Source organism: Leucoraja erinacea, chromosome 26 (genome assembly GCF_028641065.1).
Source record: "Leucoraja erinacea ecotype New England chromosome 26, Leri_hhj_1, whole genome shotgun sequence".
NCBI lineage: Eukaryota > Metazoa > Chordata > Chondrichthyes > Rajiformes > Rajidae > Leucoraja > Leucoraja erinaceus.
The window spans coordinates 11,851,674-11,868,319 of record NC_073402.1 but is presented as its reverse complement, the minus strand read 5'-3'; the positions used below and the strand labels follow the sequence as shown (position 1 = coordinate 11,868,319).

General features: G+C 40.9%; 1 protein-coding gene across 1 annotated transcript in view; it reads right to left on the bottom strand.

Annotated features, from left to right (window-relative positions):
- The window catches only part of LOC129709659 (CUB and sushi domain-containing protein 1-like), a 229,307-nt gene extending 224,558 nt beyond the window's left edge, over positions 1–4,749 (bottom strand). The window contains exon 1 of the mRNA XM_055656151.1: positions 4,419–4,749. Coding sequence (XP_055512126.1) covers positions 4,419–4,488 — 70 coding nt within the window. The 5' untranslated portion in view covers positions 4,489–4,749. The remainder of the gene's footprint in view (positions 1–4,418) is intronic.
- Between the last annotated feature and the right edge of the window lie 11,897 nt (positions 4,750–16,646).

The window sequence follows — 16,646 nt, the reverse complement described above, 5'->3', positions numbered from 1 at the left end:
ACTGGCCCACAAATAAATACTAGGGAAACCCATTAGAAGTTTCAACATACAATTTTACACAAAAAACAAGAAACAGAAAAACAAAACAGAAGGGAGATGGGGGGTGGGAATAGGTGCACAAATTCTACGGCGCTACATACATATATACATATATACAGATGGAAGTCCGTGTTGGGCGGTGTAGTCAGTGCATGTGTGGATTTGAATTTATGGTATTCTCGGGAGTGAATATCTGTTTGTCCTGGATTTGATGCACCTATAGCGCCTTCCAGAGGGCAGCGAACAGTATGGGAGCTGTCTTTGGTGATCTTCTTTGCCCTGCTAGGCATGTAGATGTCCATCAGGGAGGGGAGAGGGCAAATGATCCTCTGCGCTGTATTTACCCTCTAGCCTCTCCCTGTCTGCCATGGTGCAGCTGCCATACCATGCTGTAATGCAGTATGTCAGCAGATGGACGAGGTAGAAGGTCACAGTTAGAGTCCAGGTTGTGCTTCCTGAGGACCCTCAGGAAGTGCAGCCGCTGCTGAGCCTTCTTGATGACCAAAATGTCCGTCCAGGAGATGTCAGCGAGATGGACGCCGGAAACCGGAAGGTGTTGCATCCACCACATCGCCGTTAATGGTAGGGGGACTAAGTCGGTGCTGTGCCTCCTGAAGTCGACAATGAGCTCTTTTGTTTTCCTGGTTTTCAGAGCCAGATTGTTTTCTGAGCACCAGGTTGTCAACTTCAGGACTTCCTCTGTAGGCTGCCTCGTCTCCCTTCGAAATAAGTCCGACCACAGTAGTGTCGTCAGCAAATTTGACGATGCGGTTGTTGTTGTGGGCCGGACTACAGTCGTAGTTGTAGAGACAGTATAAGAGGGGGCTTAGCACACAGCCCTGTGGGGAACCGGTACTCAACCTGCGAGTGGAGGAGAGGTGGGGGCCAAGTCTCACAGTCTGGGGCCGGTTTGTGAGGAAATCCTTAATCCAGGCACAAAGGAATGGTTAAAGCAAGACAGTCAGACGCCATTCCTTCCAAAATGGAAAAGGCAGAGACGGAGGGCATACATTTAAGGTGATAGGGACGAAGTTTAAAGGAGATATGTGGTCCTTTACATCAAGAGTGGTGAATGTCTGGAACATGAGGTGGTGGTGGAGGCAGATACAATAATGGTATTTAAGGGACTTTTAAATGGAACATGGATATGCAAAGAAATTAGTTCAACTTGGGTTTGACAGAAATACCATGGACCAAATAGTCTGTTCCTGTGTTGAACTGATCTATGTTATAAAGGGGGGAGGGGGAAGGAAAGACAAAAGTGTGCACACCTCCATTTTCATTTTGCACATCTCCTCTGTTAATTAATGCATGGCATTCTACCACAACTGTTCTTGCAGGGATGTTTCCTTTTGAAGGCATTGGATCTCTAATTTGTATAAAGTTCCTTAGTGCTTGCTACCCTCAGGTATCTCATCTAGATACCTCTTCTTTAATGGTGGACTCACCTACAATGCTTACTAGTCCAGCCATAGCTGAGCAAGATCTTATTGTCACCCAGCACCTCCAATAAGTGGTCATGTTCATGGAGAGGATACAAGATCAACTCAGTGTAGATCAGAAAATACTTGACAAGGTTTTCCTGATTTCACACTGGTAAATACCACCAAATGGCCACAAGATCTGTTGATATTAAATCGTGACGTGAAGCACACAACAAACCAAATTGAGAAAACTGATGACTGTGGAGGCCAAGTCAGTGGCAGGGATAGACAAATTCTTGATTAGAACAAGTGTCAAGGGTTATGGGGAGAAGGCAGGAAAATAGGATTCGGTGGCAGAGATAAACCATGATTGAATGGTAGAGTAGACTCGATGGGCCGAATGGCCTAATTCTACTACTATAATTTGTGAGAAAATGCAAAGTAAAACAGATATTTTTATCTGTTTTATCAGTATCCAAAGATAATGCATGAAGCTGAAGAGGCGTAAATTTCATGTTAAATGTTCAATTACTTTTCATGTAGTTGACCAAAATAAGACACGTTTTCAACATGAAGTTTAATTGTTTGCTTTTAACCTTCTAGAGATCCATGGTAAAATGCGGTTTGTTTCAGATTAATTGACCAATGCATATTGTAACGAATTGCATTCCGTAAATTAGAACTATTCATTCCCACTTGATTTATTAAGCCCATAACTCTGTTTCCAATGGCTTGTAGAACACCGAAAGCTGTTCTCTTTCACTTCCGAACTTTATTCCAAACACTTTCTCAGCTAAATTTGGAAATACCCTTTTATAAAGAAAAGTCACTTTCCCATTATTTCCGGAGGAAAACACCACTGATGTTCCTTTTAAAATAAAAGACTGCGGGGTTACATCATGTATTTGCAACCCAATTAATAATTAAACGTAGTTAAGCAGTTTATAAATGCATAAATTATAGGGCATGATTCATTGGGTTGAAACTCGTGGGAGATAATTGGAGCTGAATTAAGACGAATCGATTCTAAAAACACACACACACACACTGGAAGACATTTCAAGCAATACCGGATTTATTATTAAAATGAATCGCTTCATTCTGCTTGACGAAAGAACATTCACCATGGACAGTGACTTTCCACGTGCGTTTGGTCTTAATCTTCAGTCTCAGCAAGTCCACAGAGCAACAATTACCGGTCGCAGTCTCCGCTTGTCCTTTCAGTCTGGGCGATTTCTCCACTGCCCCAATTTAATGCACTGCAAACGTGCGCACAATGCACCAGACTGTTAAGAAACCAGCCCGCACCGGTACAAATCCTTCCCCCACTTTCTCGGCGCGTTTTCATGAAGGTCGATTAGGATTCGGCCAAGTCATTAGCGTCTCGATAAAGGAAGCAAATATAAACCATAACTTTACGAGGGGAAAAAATGGTCCGAAATCGGGATGCGCCCAAGCGACCACAGTATTTAAATCAACGATGTGGTTCGTCACCTTGAATTCGCAGTGAATGTGCGAAGTGTTACAGGTCTCCGTCAAGCCATGGTCTTCGCCAACAGAGGTAGTCAGTCATTCATTATCTTCGCACACAATCCTTCCCCTCGGCAAACCCGACCGACCGAGCAAACGCTTCGTAAGTCGAGACTACATTTCCAAATGATTAACAAATGCCAGCGAGCCAGATACGTTGAAGGGAAGGGAGGGGAGGGGAGGGGAGGGGGTTCAGATCCAAGCTGGAGCCAGCTATTCCACTACACTTAAATTATCTTTGATCACATCCAAATTGAAACCGGTTATTGCAACAGATGTGCTCGGATATGAGAAACAGTCTGCAGAGATGTTAAAATTAAAATGATGTGCTCCAAACATAGGAAACAAATCAAACAAAATGCGAACGTTGTTTCAAGGATCCCTGTTGTAGTGTGGGAGCTGTTCACAGCACCTCGACCGGGTTAAGTATTCCCCGCAATGCAACGCAATTGCAAGTCAAACAACCTCCTTTCACCTGTGACCACCACCACCACGGGCGGTTCTGGACAGTCGCGGGCTGTTCGTGCTCATAGCAAAGTAGAACAGAGGATTCCAAACTGTTTCAGAAAATGCACGACAAAAAAAAGACATGACTTCCCATCCATTCTCCTCGGCATGAATTCCCCAGTGTCACTGGAATGGCGTGGGGTAACCGGGATACACCTGCTCTGGGGAAGTAAATGAATGGGAGACGGGAGGCGCCTCCGATCTGAGATGGGAAACGAGCAGAGGACGGCTGCGAAAGGATTATAACACGCGCGACCTTCCTCCGATTGCGTTTGACACCGGCTGTTGACTATCAAGGAGAACTATCTTGAGATTATCCAAGGCGTCCGGAGAGGAAAATAAACAAAAAGTTCAACGGGGCAGATATATAAATGGCAATTGTTCGGCTGTCGGTTGGCTTTGACGGACTGTGCGTGTCCTGCTACCCATTTAAATTCTCCGGCTCCGGTAACCATTCACCAAATGTTCCCACTCCCTTCCTCTATTCAACCCGGACCTTGTCTTCGCCTCTTAAATGTGAACGTGAAGCATATAAAGTTCACCCATCCGATGATAACATGTTTACAGTGTCCCTTGGCTTAGGCGCTTCCAAATTCCCACCTGAAAGTAATTGCGAGTGCATCTGACTAGAAAAGGACAATTCATTTAAGAACCAAATTTGCGATTGCCCAAAAATGACAAATGTGTCTTCTTTTTTACGAAAAGGGGCAGAAAATCCCCCCACTTTATGGATCTTATTTGCATACTGCAGTCCAGAATAGTTTGCTGGACAGAGGAAAAATATTGCAGCGTTGCTACAGCAACGCCAACCCGTAAAATCTCCCGTCATTAAAACAAAATGCAAACCTCCTAATAGATTGCGGCTTTGCATCATGTAACGAGATCATATAAAAGGGTGAATAGCGACTCGCAACTTACCGCCGGCTGCAGCGATCCAAAGCAAACAGCAGAGCAGGATCCGGCTCAGATTGACTTGCGCCTTCATCATAACTGTAATCCCGAATGCACCAGCACTGTCAGAGCTCCGGCGGATCCGTGTTATTCTGAGCTCAACAGCGGCAACATGCACTCTGTTTTTTTTTAATATATCTAACACAAGAGACGTGGAGACGGAGACTTGTGGCGATGGAAGCCCTTTCAGTATTATTCCTCCTCTTCTTTCGTCCAGCGCCTTGGTGTTGAAACGTTAAGAGCTGAGGAAAAAAACCGATGTACGAAGAGCTCCCTCCGGCTCTTGCTGTTTCACGCATGGAATGAACCATCTCAGGGAGGGTTGTTGCGCCTTCAGTGGACGTTTTCCGAAAAAAAAATGTCTTATGTCACACTTGCCAGCCTATTTTAGTCAAATCCTCTTAAGTGAATTACACAGTTATCACACATGCTCACTTGACAAGAGTTTCATTAAAATACGAGTGGGTGGAAGAGTGCAGTAATATTGCTCTGGGACATAATAACATTACACTGTATATTGAACTTGTGAAATACAAAACCATGTGAATGGATGGATTCCCACATGTGTGAAGTAATAATGCCAATTGCCTACAACATGTCTGGTTTAAACTATGATTTAAAGAAAGACAGACCATCAACCTTAATAATTTAAGATGTACTCTGTACAAGTTGTATATATTTTGTAACGGTTTTCTTGCATTTATATGTATTCCAAACTCATTATTGATTTCCTGTACATCTCATCTCATCCTGTCTCTCACCAGTTCAATTTGACATTTACGTCAAGGCATCCTTGTGACAATCCCCTATGTTTTCCTCATTCTTCATATATTTGGTGAAGGTTTCCCCAAATTACAAGAATAGCAATATATCAAATGTAATGTGGGATTGGGCTGTCATGAAATGGCTTATTATACAAGTAATAATGCAATTAAAAAAAAATATTTATTCTTGCATTGCAAACCGATCTCCTTTATTTTTTTTTCTCTGGTTCCTAGACAATATCCATGCATCCGATTGACTCAAATCAGAGGACAAATAGATTTCAAGTGCAGTTTATTTAGTTTGGGGAGTGAATAGGACATCAGGACTGATGTCTAACATCAATTGTGTCATATTCAGGTAACAATACAATTTTTGCACATTATACTAATTTGAATTATTTGGAATGAGACAAAATGTGAATGCTTCCATTTTGTAACCTTCTGTCTTTTAAAATTAAATTGAAGCATGCGTTACGCGAGATTTGTGGCCCATTTATCACTGATCCATCTAATTTTTGCAAACTGATGATTTCCAGGCATTTGTGTATACAATTAGGCAGTGTCCATTATTCATATATAAGCATTGTAAAAAGCTAATTTATTTAGTGGATAAACATTGTTTCATTTATTTTAATGACAAATGTTTCATTTGATAACATTGATCAATATGGGATCATTAATCTAATGTATCAAGTGAGCACAGTGATGTCAATAACAACTACGCATTCAGTGTCTTTGATGTTGGAAAAAAAAGATCAACGTACTTTAGGAACAAAGAGATCACCAAAAACTTTCAGAGCTGAATTTTAAAGAGGATCGTTACTAGGAATTGCAGCTGAAAGGTAGAAGGGTTTAGCGACAATTCTAAAGACACAACTGACGAAGATAGTTTAGAAAGTGCAGAGAAAACCATTATAATGATAAGGAACAGTAAGATACTTTAGACATTTCTGCTGAAGCTAATTGTTGATTTCCATGAGGAAAAGCAGTATTGAAATATAGAGTGTTTATCAACATTAATGTTTAAAATATGTACCCTCAAACACATCATGCAAAGCCTTAAATTGTCACCAGTGATTCATCAGACAAATTGCATAAGATCAAAATCAAAAGCACATAATTTTGAATTAAAATGACTTCTGGAGTCCTGCACTTCAAACATTTTACACTTTTGTTGAATTCTTCCCCCTCATTATTTTTCCTCCCTTTTGCTCCTTTGAATGTGAGCTTCACTGGCAGCAGTTCACCTTATTTTAACTGTTTTAAGTCAGAGATATAATAATACAGTACGGTCAGTTCGATGATGATAAGGGGGTATATCAGAGAATCTTTTCACATCAATGTAATCGGAGTTGTTTGGTATTTTCCATGAAAAAAATAACCACCAAGATTTTTTTTAGAACAATTACCCATACTCCTTGAAATGTTTTGGGAAAATTTAAGGTTGACACAAAATGCTGGAGCAACTCAATGGGCCAGGCAGCATCTCTGGAAGAAGAAATGGATGATGTTTCGGGTTGAGATCCTACTGTTTAGAGTTTGATACAGCTTTGAAACAGCTCCTTTAGCCCATCGTCCACATTGACCATCGATCACTTATTCATATTAGTTCATATTATCCCATTTTCTCACCGAGTCCCTACATTCAAGGGTAATTTACAGAGGCCAATTAACCTGCATTTCTTTGGGTTGTGGAAGAAAACTGGAGTGCCCTGAGGAAACTCACTTGGTCACAGGGAGATCACACAGACAGCACTCGAGGTCAGGGTGGAATCTGCTCCTGGTGCTGAAAGGCAACAGTTCTACCAATGTAATCCACTTCCCATTTATTTTAGACCCGTATTGATCTATATCAATAGGAATTTAGATTAATTACCATAGTAATCAATTATCAAGAGGACACTGATGCATTAGATCCGATTGGAGTCAAGATGGATTGTTCCGTACAAAATGTGGTCTGCTGACTTGACACAATCTCTCTCTTGCCTTTTTCATCAATTTTATGTTAGATTGCTTAATCATACACATATTGTAAATATAATAGTTTTATATAATACTGAATTAATACATGATCACAATACAATGTCTGATTCTGTATGGCACATATTACTCATGAAGCTTTTATATAAAAGGCAAGATGCATGATTTTCCTGGAAAGGATAGAATACATTTTGTGAACAAAAATAGCATTTTATGTATGTTAATATCAATATTATTAATGTTGCATTAACAATAAAATAATATTGATAACATATCAGCAAATGGGATCCAATCTCTAAAACAGCCAAGGATACATCACTCCTTTCACACCATGAAAGTTGGTGAAAGTCATGAGTTCACTCGAAATTTTTCAGCTGCAAGTAATTTTGTGGGATTCAAATAACAACACAATACATTGGAAATATAATGTCTAGAAATTGGATTGCATACATTTTACATGTCCACATTGACAATAGTTATACAGCACGGAAACAGCCTCCTCGGCCCAACTTGCCCATAACGACAAAGATGCCCCTTCTACAGTAGTCCCACTTGTCAATGCTTGGCCATATCCCTCTAAATCTTTCCTATCCAAACCATATCAGTGCATTTGCTTGGGATTGATTGCAACAACAATCTAAATGGCACACAATTGGTAATCCCATATGCGAATCCCCTTAGCGCGGCTGATATTTAGTCGTGTCCATTGTACAACTAATGTCATATACGACACACCATGCATTTCAACCAATATATCTGCCAAGTTTGTATTCTTTGGGCCAACCCCGATTTATAACACGCAGCAAAATCAAGCAGCCTCTGGCCACGAGACATTAATGAAGGTATTTTTATTGTGATAGAGATCAGACTGGATTAATCGGTTGGTCTTAGTTTTTCCTTCACCTTTCCCAGCCATTTTGTGGCAATAACGTACATCTTCATCATCCCACACCACGGAGTGGCGTGTCCCCTCGCAGCTTGGGAGTATGTGGTGCAGACCCGCGTGTGTGGAATAGGAATTTAAGGAAGTAATTGAACTAGACCCCCCCCCCCCCGCCTTAATGTCAGTATACTGTATCTACCACCATGAGTCTTCTTTAAGTCCTGGTGTTCTTCTCAGCAAGGCAAATATGCAACAAATGTAAGATCTGCTGGCAGCTCCTGATAGGAACCGCACAGTCAAGATTCTGGTGAGCAAAACACCAGAGCGTTGCTGTTAACAAGTTTCACCCTGTTGTATTTATTTTGGAGGGGAGGTGAAGAGAGGGGAGGGAGATAACGTGCGTACATGCTACACAGCAAAACGGTTGAATCCGATTGTGAGAGGTTAAGTAGTGTCTCTCCCCTACCCCCTCCTCCAACAAAGGTGTGGAAGTGGCAAGTTGAACTAAAATGGGTTTTGCGGAATAGTTTGGCGCAAGCTTGCTGCACGGATCCGGTGAAACTGCACAGCGCGCCCTGTTGACAGATGCAATTTATGCTGCAGCTCTTTGGTGGCGAGACTCGGAGAACCATTCTTTGAACTTGTGCTGCCTTCAATCGCCCTGTTGTCTGTCGTGTGGTACGATGCCAGCGGCCAATTGAAAACAAAATGCCACAGAACCGCTTTATTCTTATTTAAAGAGAGGGATTTCTGTCCTCTCCCCCCCGCACAATAAAAGTCCACTTTATCCATCTTCCCTATTTTAATCGTTAAGTTGATGTTCTCTCCACCCATAAACACGCTGCTTCCACCTTTGTCTTACATTTCCAATGACTTGGGCCGAATCAATAATTCTGGAGTTCTGATATTCTTGCTTTAATTCCATCGCGTGTCCTTATTTCTTTTTTTTTATAATTTGTCAATCGTCATCCCGCTTCCAAAATGATCAATGATGGGGTTGCGTTGGCCGTTATGTAAAGGCACAATGCTGTTTGCAGGACCGATTGAGCTGCTGTAGATAGATGCGCGTGGTTACAAAGGTTGCGTTATGTCGGAGTTTGCTTCAACCATCGCATTTGCAGTGTCAGCGCCGATGTTTTGTGATGCAAATCAGGAAATCGGCTTGATCTGGCTGTGGTGCCAACTGGAGGAAGATTTCCCCCCGAGTGAGGTGCGGTTTCAGCCTCGATATCTGGCCGATGGCATTGTAGCGCAAATGGGTATTTTGTCACACGTAATCCATTTCTTCCACAATGGATACATTTAAAACAAAATACAAATCTGGCCGCCGATACTGGACTCGGACCATATTTCCAAATGCTGTAAATAAAGAGGCTTGTTTTGAGGGGGGAGACGGACCACCGTGGCAGCAACAGCTGAATCCTGGAACAAATTTGCCACCTACAGGTGATTCCCTGCAGCACATCATATATATTGTGGGGAGAGCTGGATAAAGTATGTTTTTTTGTTTGTGAATGACATGCAGAAATTTGCACTTTGTCCCAACCCGAAACGTCATCCATCTTTTCTCCTCCAGAGATGCTGAGTTTCTCCAACACTTTGGATCACACTTAATTAAACATGAACAATTGGAACTTTCTCCATCAATGTTAGCATCACATTCTGGAGTATCATGGCTGAACAATTTTCAACATAAAGGTTTATAAATACTTCCAACTTGTGATATCGGAAATTAAATTAATTTCTAGATTTCAACATTGTACTCTGCAGCAATGGCAACGGAATGTACCCGAAATTCAGCTATTCCAGGCCGCGACACCATTGAATCCCACAACATTCATGCAGCAAAATCAAAGCTTTCTGCTGCAGCTGCTCTGTTGTTGGGATGGACACAAATTAATAAACTTTTATTTTGAATTTTGCAACCCAAAGCCTCCACACTTCAGTTTATACTTAAAGGGGAAGAAACAATCAGATCTTAGCTTCTTCTCCTGAAGTGAACAGTCACGATTCTCTGGCCAAAAATCTGTTCAACTTTCTTTTGATTTAACTGCAATGTGTTAGGGTGAATTATTAGCACTTTGATAAATAGTCGCAGGAGTTCCCACAGGCGAAAAACAAAACCAATGAATTGAAACAAAGGCAACTCGCCCATAGCCTGTTGTATTTGGCTGAATTAACTCTTCAACTCCCATCCAGAGTGAACCTTGGTCCATATCAGAGGTCACTGCACTTCATAGCTATTTCCTGGATGGGAAGGGATTTGGGAGTTGTCAGAGTGGGGTGCTTAAATTCAATACTAATCAGCAAAAACGATATTTCAATTAGTGATTGACATATCTTGGGATATGATGTAAATATATAGCACCGGTGCATCAAAATGTAAATTAGATCATTAAATTCAGTGAATAACAGTTTTAGGCTTAGCATTTGAGTAATCTGAATAATGTAGACTTGAATGTCCAATGCCTGGGAGGATTCAATATTCCTCCCAGGAGTTCATTTTGTATTGGGTTTATAGTAGACTAATTTATAGTAAGTGGTTGCTAAAAATAAGAAAACAAGTATTGTTTTAACTTTGACCAGACCAATGGAAGCCAAATTAGTAAATTTTTCTTTTTTTCATGCAGCAATTTTCTCTCGATCTTCTCTCAGATTCAGTGAAACATCTTACCAACAACTAGAGAGCTGACCTGAGCTGCGATCTACCACATTGGAGGCACTCGGATTATCTTTAATCAGACTTTACTGGACTCTATCTTGCACTAAACGTTATTCCCTTTATCATGTATCTGTACATGGCTCAATTGTAATCATGTAATTTCATTCTGCTGACTGGTTAGTACGTAACAAACCCTAACCCTAATGTACCTCAGTACACGTGACAATAAACTAAACTAAACTGGTCATACTTGTAAACAGAGCTTCAAATTCAGGAGTGAACTCTTCCTGCACAAATCTAGTTTGTAACCAGAAGATGCACCGATATTTTAACCGATAGACAAAATGGATACATATCATCAGCACATTCAATTCATTAACTTACTGAATGGTGAAACTGAATAAAATTCTATTGCGACAAGGTCAAAGAATAAAGAAGCCGATTTATATCTACAACTAAATGGCTGAACAAAATATTATCTCTGGTTTTATTTTGAAAAAAGGGTTGCATTCTATAACATATCCAATTCCATAGTAAGTAACAAAATGACGTGCTCTAAATTATGGCTGGAAAATAATTTTCCTTTACAACTTCTAACTGTGATGTGATGACTGACCACCTTATACCCAATTTGTAACCTAGCTCAGAAATGCTCAGAAAATCCTTCTTGGAACCAGCTGACCTTTTAACATGTATTCCTTTGTGATTTTTTCTGCTTTTGAGTTTGTATGTGACATTCCAAATGACTTTTTTTCATATTTCATTTATATGCAGGTTCTAGGGAGTGAGCTTGGTTTTCAGAAGTCTGATATATAACTAAACTACAAAGTTTTAAACAGGTTTGATATATTAATCCTAATAAACTTTAAACAAAATAACACCGTAGAACCTGCTACACCATTTCATAATTACAAAATCAATATCACTAGTTACTCATGTGCAAATAGTTTTCTTTTGAAACTACTTTATCATAATACGATCTTCCAAAAAGATCATTTTGGTTAACTTATTAACACGGGTACATAATCATAAAGATTTGGTTTTGTTTAAATCCTGTTCTCAAAGGTATCATTTAAGCAATTTGTTTGGCCTCAATTCTCCAGCCAAGAAATAAAAAACATGCAATGGTTCAATGGTGCTTTATTTGTCAAGTGCAACTGCAGAGTTTTTTCATATTTACACATGAAGGCACCACCATTTTGTTTTGTTTTGGAGTCATTTCCAAAGTCAAATCCGCATGTGTGCTCAGTCTACTAGAGCGGCTCCCAATCAGGTAAGTCGCAGGCTCCTGCAAGGCCTCCATTCATTGCCTTCAACCGGATCGGCCCACAAACAGACACCTCTCTCCTCGTCCAGCCATCTTTGTATCCCAGGGGTGCCTCCTGCAGCCAAACTTGCAGACACTGGAGGCATTACCCTGGTTCACCCATCTACCGGCTCCTTGTTCCTCATGTCCAATGTCTCCAGTGGCTCTCACCTCCGGAGTCATTCCGCAGTCTTCAAGGAACAAGCAGAGAACGGGCCAGCAGCGTCGTGTCATGGTCTGCTGAGCCTTCGGGTGCTCTGGCACCTTGGGAAGGCTTCCTACTCATTATTGTAAACAGGCAACTGATCTGTAGTTCACTAAGTAGGTACATTTCTAACATAGGACTATTTCAATATGTTCTGGATTATCTTGTGTTTCAGTGCAGGCAAGTACAGGAAAAGCTTGATCTTCATAAATGCAAATTATGTCCTTGTTGTCTCTTTAAGTGAAATGTATCAGATTATGTATGCACTGTATGCTTTTAATTTGTTCAACTATTAATCACTATTTATTATATGTTCATTCCAATATTACTCAGCTATTAATTGTATGCAAGGTATTCTGCAACCAAATCTTACTAACTTTTAAAAGATCTTACTTTTGCATCTATTTTTAGTAAAGAAGGCAGGTATTCAAATAAAAAACACAAAGTAGTGTAGTAACTCAGTGTCAGGCAGCATCTCTGGAAAACATGGACAGGTGACAATTCAGATGAGGATCCTTCTTCAGATGCTGGTGTCTGAAGAAGCACCACGACCCGAAACATCACTTATGTTCATACGAGATGCAACCTGACACGCTGAGTTACTCCACTACTTTGTCTTTTTTGTAGAGAAGCAGCTGCAGTTCCTTGTATCCACAGGTATTTGGATGATGGTGCACAGTTATATTCTGGAATTTGAATAATGACATTTGTAGCATAATTCATAATAGTGTGTTTTTATTTCCCTCAAGTTTTCAGATTAGCTGCTATGAGAAATAAATTCCATCCTAGTTCATAATAGTGTATTCCTGAGTTATAGCAGTTTGGATAAACGTAAATTCACAAGAAAAAGAGATACGGGGGAAAAAAACACTTTTGGGAATTTAAGTGAACATAAATAAACAAAATATATTCTGAGAACTGAACTAGTTTATCAAGGCTAATGAGTGCGGGCCGTTGGTTTACAATGGGGGGGGGGGGGGGGGGCGCTTGAAAGGTTTGCTTTTGAAACTGCCAAGGAAATCTCTTCTCTCGATATGTACAATTATTAACAAATAATGTAACATTTATTTGTACTTAAAGCAACAACCCTTTATCATACGTGACATGTCAGTGAGATTCTTTATTTTGCAGACACAAGTATGCAGAGAGTCGCCACATAGAGTGCCGTCAAAGTTGTAAAGTATCCAGTCAGTCCCCAATGGGCCCTCTGTTCTCAGCAACCCCCTACACCAGGTATCCCTTCTCTCAGCAGCTCCACCATGCTTGGACCCTTTTGTTCTTTCGGCGCCCCTTCTTCCCCACCCCCCCCCCCCCCCCCCCCCCCCCCCCCCCCCCCACCCCCCCCCCCTCCACCCAAGCCGGGTCCCCCTTTGTTCTTGGTGGGGCGTAAGGCACCCACCGTAGGCCCGTCCAAGCTTTGGGACCCATGCAGCCCATCATCCAATCCCTGGCACCTGCCCACGACTGCCAGTGCCTCCTTCGCAGTCGAGAGGTACCATCTTTGTAGAACTGACGTTTTGGGTGAAGACCTTTCTTCAGACTGATTTTGCCTAAAATACATATAACCACTTATAACATGGGATCCAATTGGGGGCTGGGGGGGGGGGGGGCAAAAAATAGTTTGTGGAAAATCACAAACAGGTGGTTTACCAGCTTTGTAACTACCCCCCTCCCCTCTCCCCCAAACCCCCTCCCCATAATGTGGGAGTACACAGTTTTCTTTTCAATTTTAGCAGTAACTGCTCTTGAAATATCACCATGCATTGACACACTGGGACCCAAGGATCAAAACCAATCTCAACCGAACAGAAAACTTCTTATTTTTAAATGCTGGAAAATTACCGAGGGACTGGAGGACGAAAATTACTTTCAAGGGAGTCTGACATTGAAAGCATGTTTAATCTTACATCAAGTAAAATGCTAACTGTCATTTTAAAACAAAAATCAAGAAACTAATAAAGAGCCAAGGCAGAATTACAAAGTAAGAAGGGATAAAGAGGCAGAAAAATGAAATGTTAGCAATTTCATTCTAAAATGTTTAAACCACTGGTGAGTTTCGTGGGAGGAACAATTTGTTGTGACCAGATGAATGAATGATGTCTATTGATATCACAGCAGAGAAAATGTAAAAGTAGCATGCATGACTGGCTTTGTGCAGTTGAAAAGGAGTAATGAAGGATTATTTAAGTAAAATACAAACTGCCAGAGGAACTCAGTGAGTCAGGCTAAATATTTTTTTAGGTAGACAAAAATGCTGGAGAAAGTCAGCGGGTGCAGCAGCATCTATGGAGCGAAGGAAATAGGCAACGTTTCGGGCCGAAACCCTTGTTCAGACTGTATATTTTTTTAATACTTTCCCAACCTGTAATCCCCTTCCACAATTCATGTGGAAATTAACAATTACTGTGTCCTGCACCCACCACCAGCCTTTGCTTAATTGTTATTAAATTCTAAAGTGGCATGTACATCCTGCGCACATACTCTTCTTCCTGTAGAAATCTGACCATGACCAATGGTTTACTCCCCACCATCTTCATGACCACACAGTGGGTGTAATTTGACTTTGCACACAATCTTCCTAAGCAAAAACATTTAGTTACTTCATAGAAACAGTTACACCCTGTCTCAGTTCTGCAGCATTTCCGAAGATAATTACCAAACTAAACATCTTGATTGCAGTTAAAAGTTAAAACATCTCTGGAGATGGTGACTGACCAGCTGAGTTACTCCAGCAATTTGTTATCTAACTTCAGTATAAACCAACATCTGCAGTTCCTTCTTTCAATAAGGAATACCACAGGTTAGGCTAATGAGTTTAAAGACTGGATTATTACATGGATCCACAATATATTATGGCAATTTATACATAGTTTAAATATTAACCACACAATTCTTTAACCCTTTAATAACGACCAAACTTCCAATTATGCCTTACAGTTCTAACACTATTCAGTAGTAAAAGATCAAGTAGGCTTTATCAATACCCGATTGATACAAATACATCGATAGATGCTCCTGAACACATCATCAGTGATGTAACCTGGGGTCATTGGGTGTTTCGGGTCTTTCAACATCAGACACGCTCACCCAGGCGACCCAGCCGTGGTTGATCAGACCACGACTTGTGTTCAGGTGGCATTCGCTCCTCCCCATGGACCTCCTCTCCTGATCCAGAGCCATTTCGAGGCCTTCTCCCCTGCCTCTGTGGTGTTCTTGATGGCTCTTCTCCTCGCCACTCCGTTGATGCCCAATGCACTCAAGGCTTTGTAGAGCGGTTGCCCTGCAAAACCTCTGCAGCCAACCTCGATGTTTCCTCGCACTGAATTCTCACCATTTAAGGGCCTGTCCCACTTTGGCGTCATTTGCGCATCATTTACGCGACCTCATTTACGAGTCGTGATGCGCGCATGGCGTGCATTACGTGCGCATGGCGCGTCGTGAGGCGTGGAGGCGTAGGCAATGATGCGCGGAAGCGTGCAGCGCCCCAGGATTTTGGGATTCTCAAAATCCTCGCGTGCCACCTGCATGATGCGCAAATGACGCCCAAGCGGGACAGGCCCTTTAGCTAACATCAGAGATCCAATCTCTAGGCTATCAGGTTCCTAACTTGAACAAGATTAACAATGCCTATTACTATTTTGGCCCTTCACAGCTGCACAATATTTTATATTTGGATAATTGTCATTCTGGACACCAAACCCTAGTAATTTCATACATATTTTTCCAATTAACCTCTCCAGACTACAAGTGAATGTTAGCTGACTAATCAATACCATGAACTGTACAGTGAGTAACACTTGATAGGTAATCCTGCCTTTAGAAGTACTTAGACATTTGAGCTATTATCATAAGACACAGGAGCAGAATTAGCCCATCGAGTCTACTTTGCCATTCAATGCTTGAAGGTGTCCTACCTTTCATTTCTGGAATATCATCAGTTTCCTTTTGGCAGTTTACGTTTGCCTCTATAGTAGCAATGTTACAAAATTTTGAGATTTAAAAAATCAAGTCTGCAATTTATCCCATCAGATAAAGCATAAAAAGAAGTTTAATTTGACACCTAATTCACTTTCATATCTCAAGTATTTAAAAAGTTATGGCCATTTTCATACTCGGAAATTAGCATCTTCTTCCCTATTGATTTTCTATGGACATAACAAAAAAGCTGTGATCGTGGACAGTCAAAAGCACATAACTTTCTTAAAAATTAAGAGAACTGAATGAAATTTTCAGTTATCTTAGATTGAATCATTCCGAAACAAATATAAAATAATCTTACTTGGATGACCTGAAATTAAAGCATATAATTAGTTAGTTACCCAATTGTAGCTAATTTCAAACTTCAATTACTAGATCTAAACATCTATCCATTTCTTAATAAATGATTAACATTTT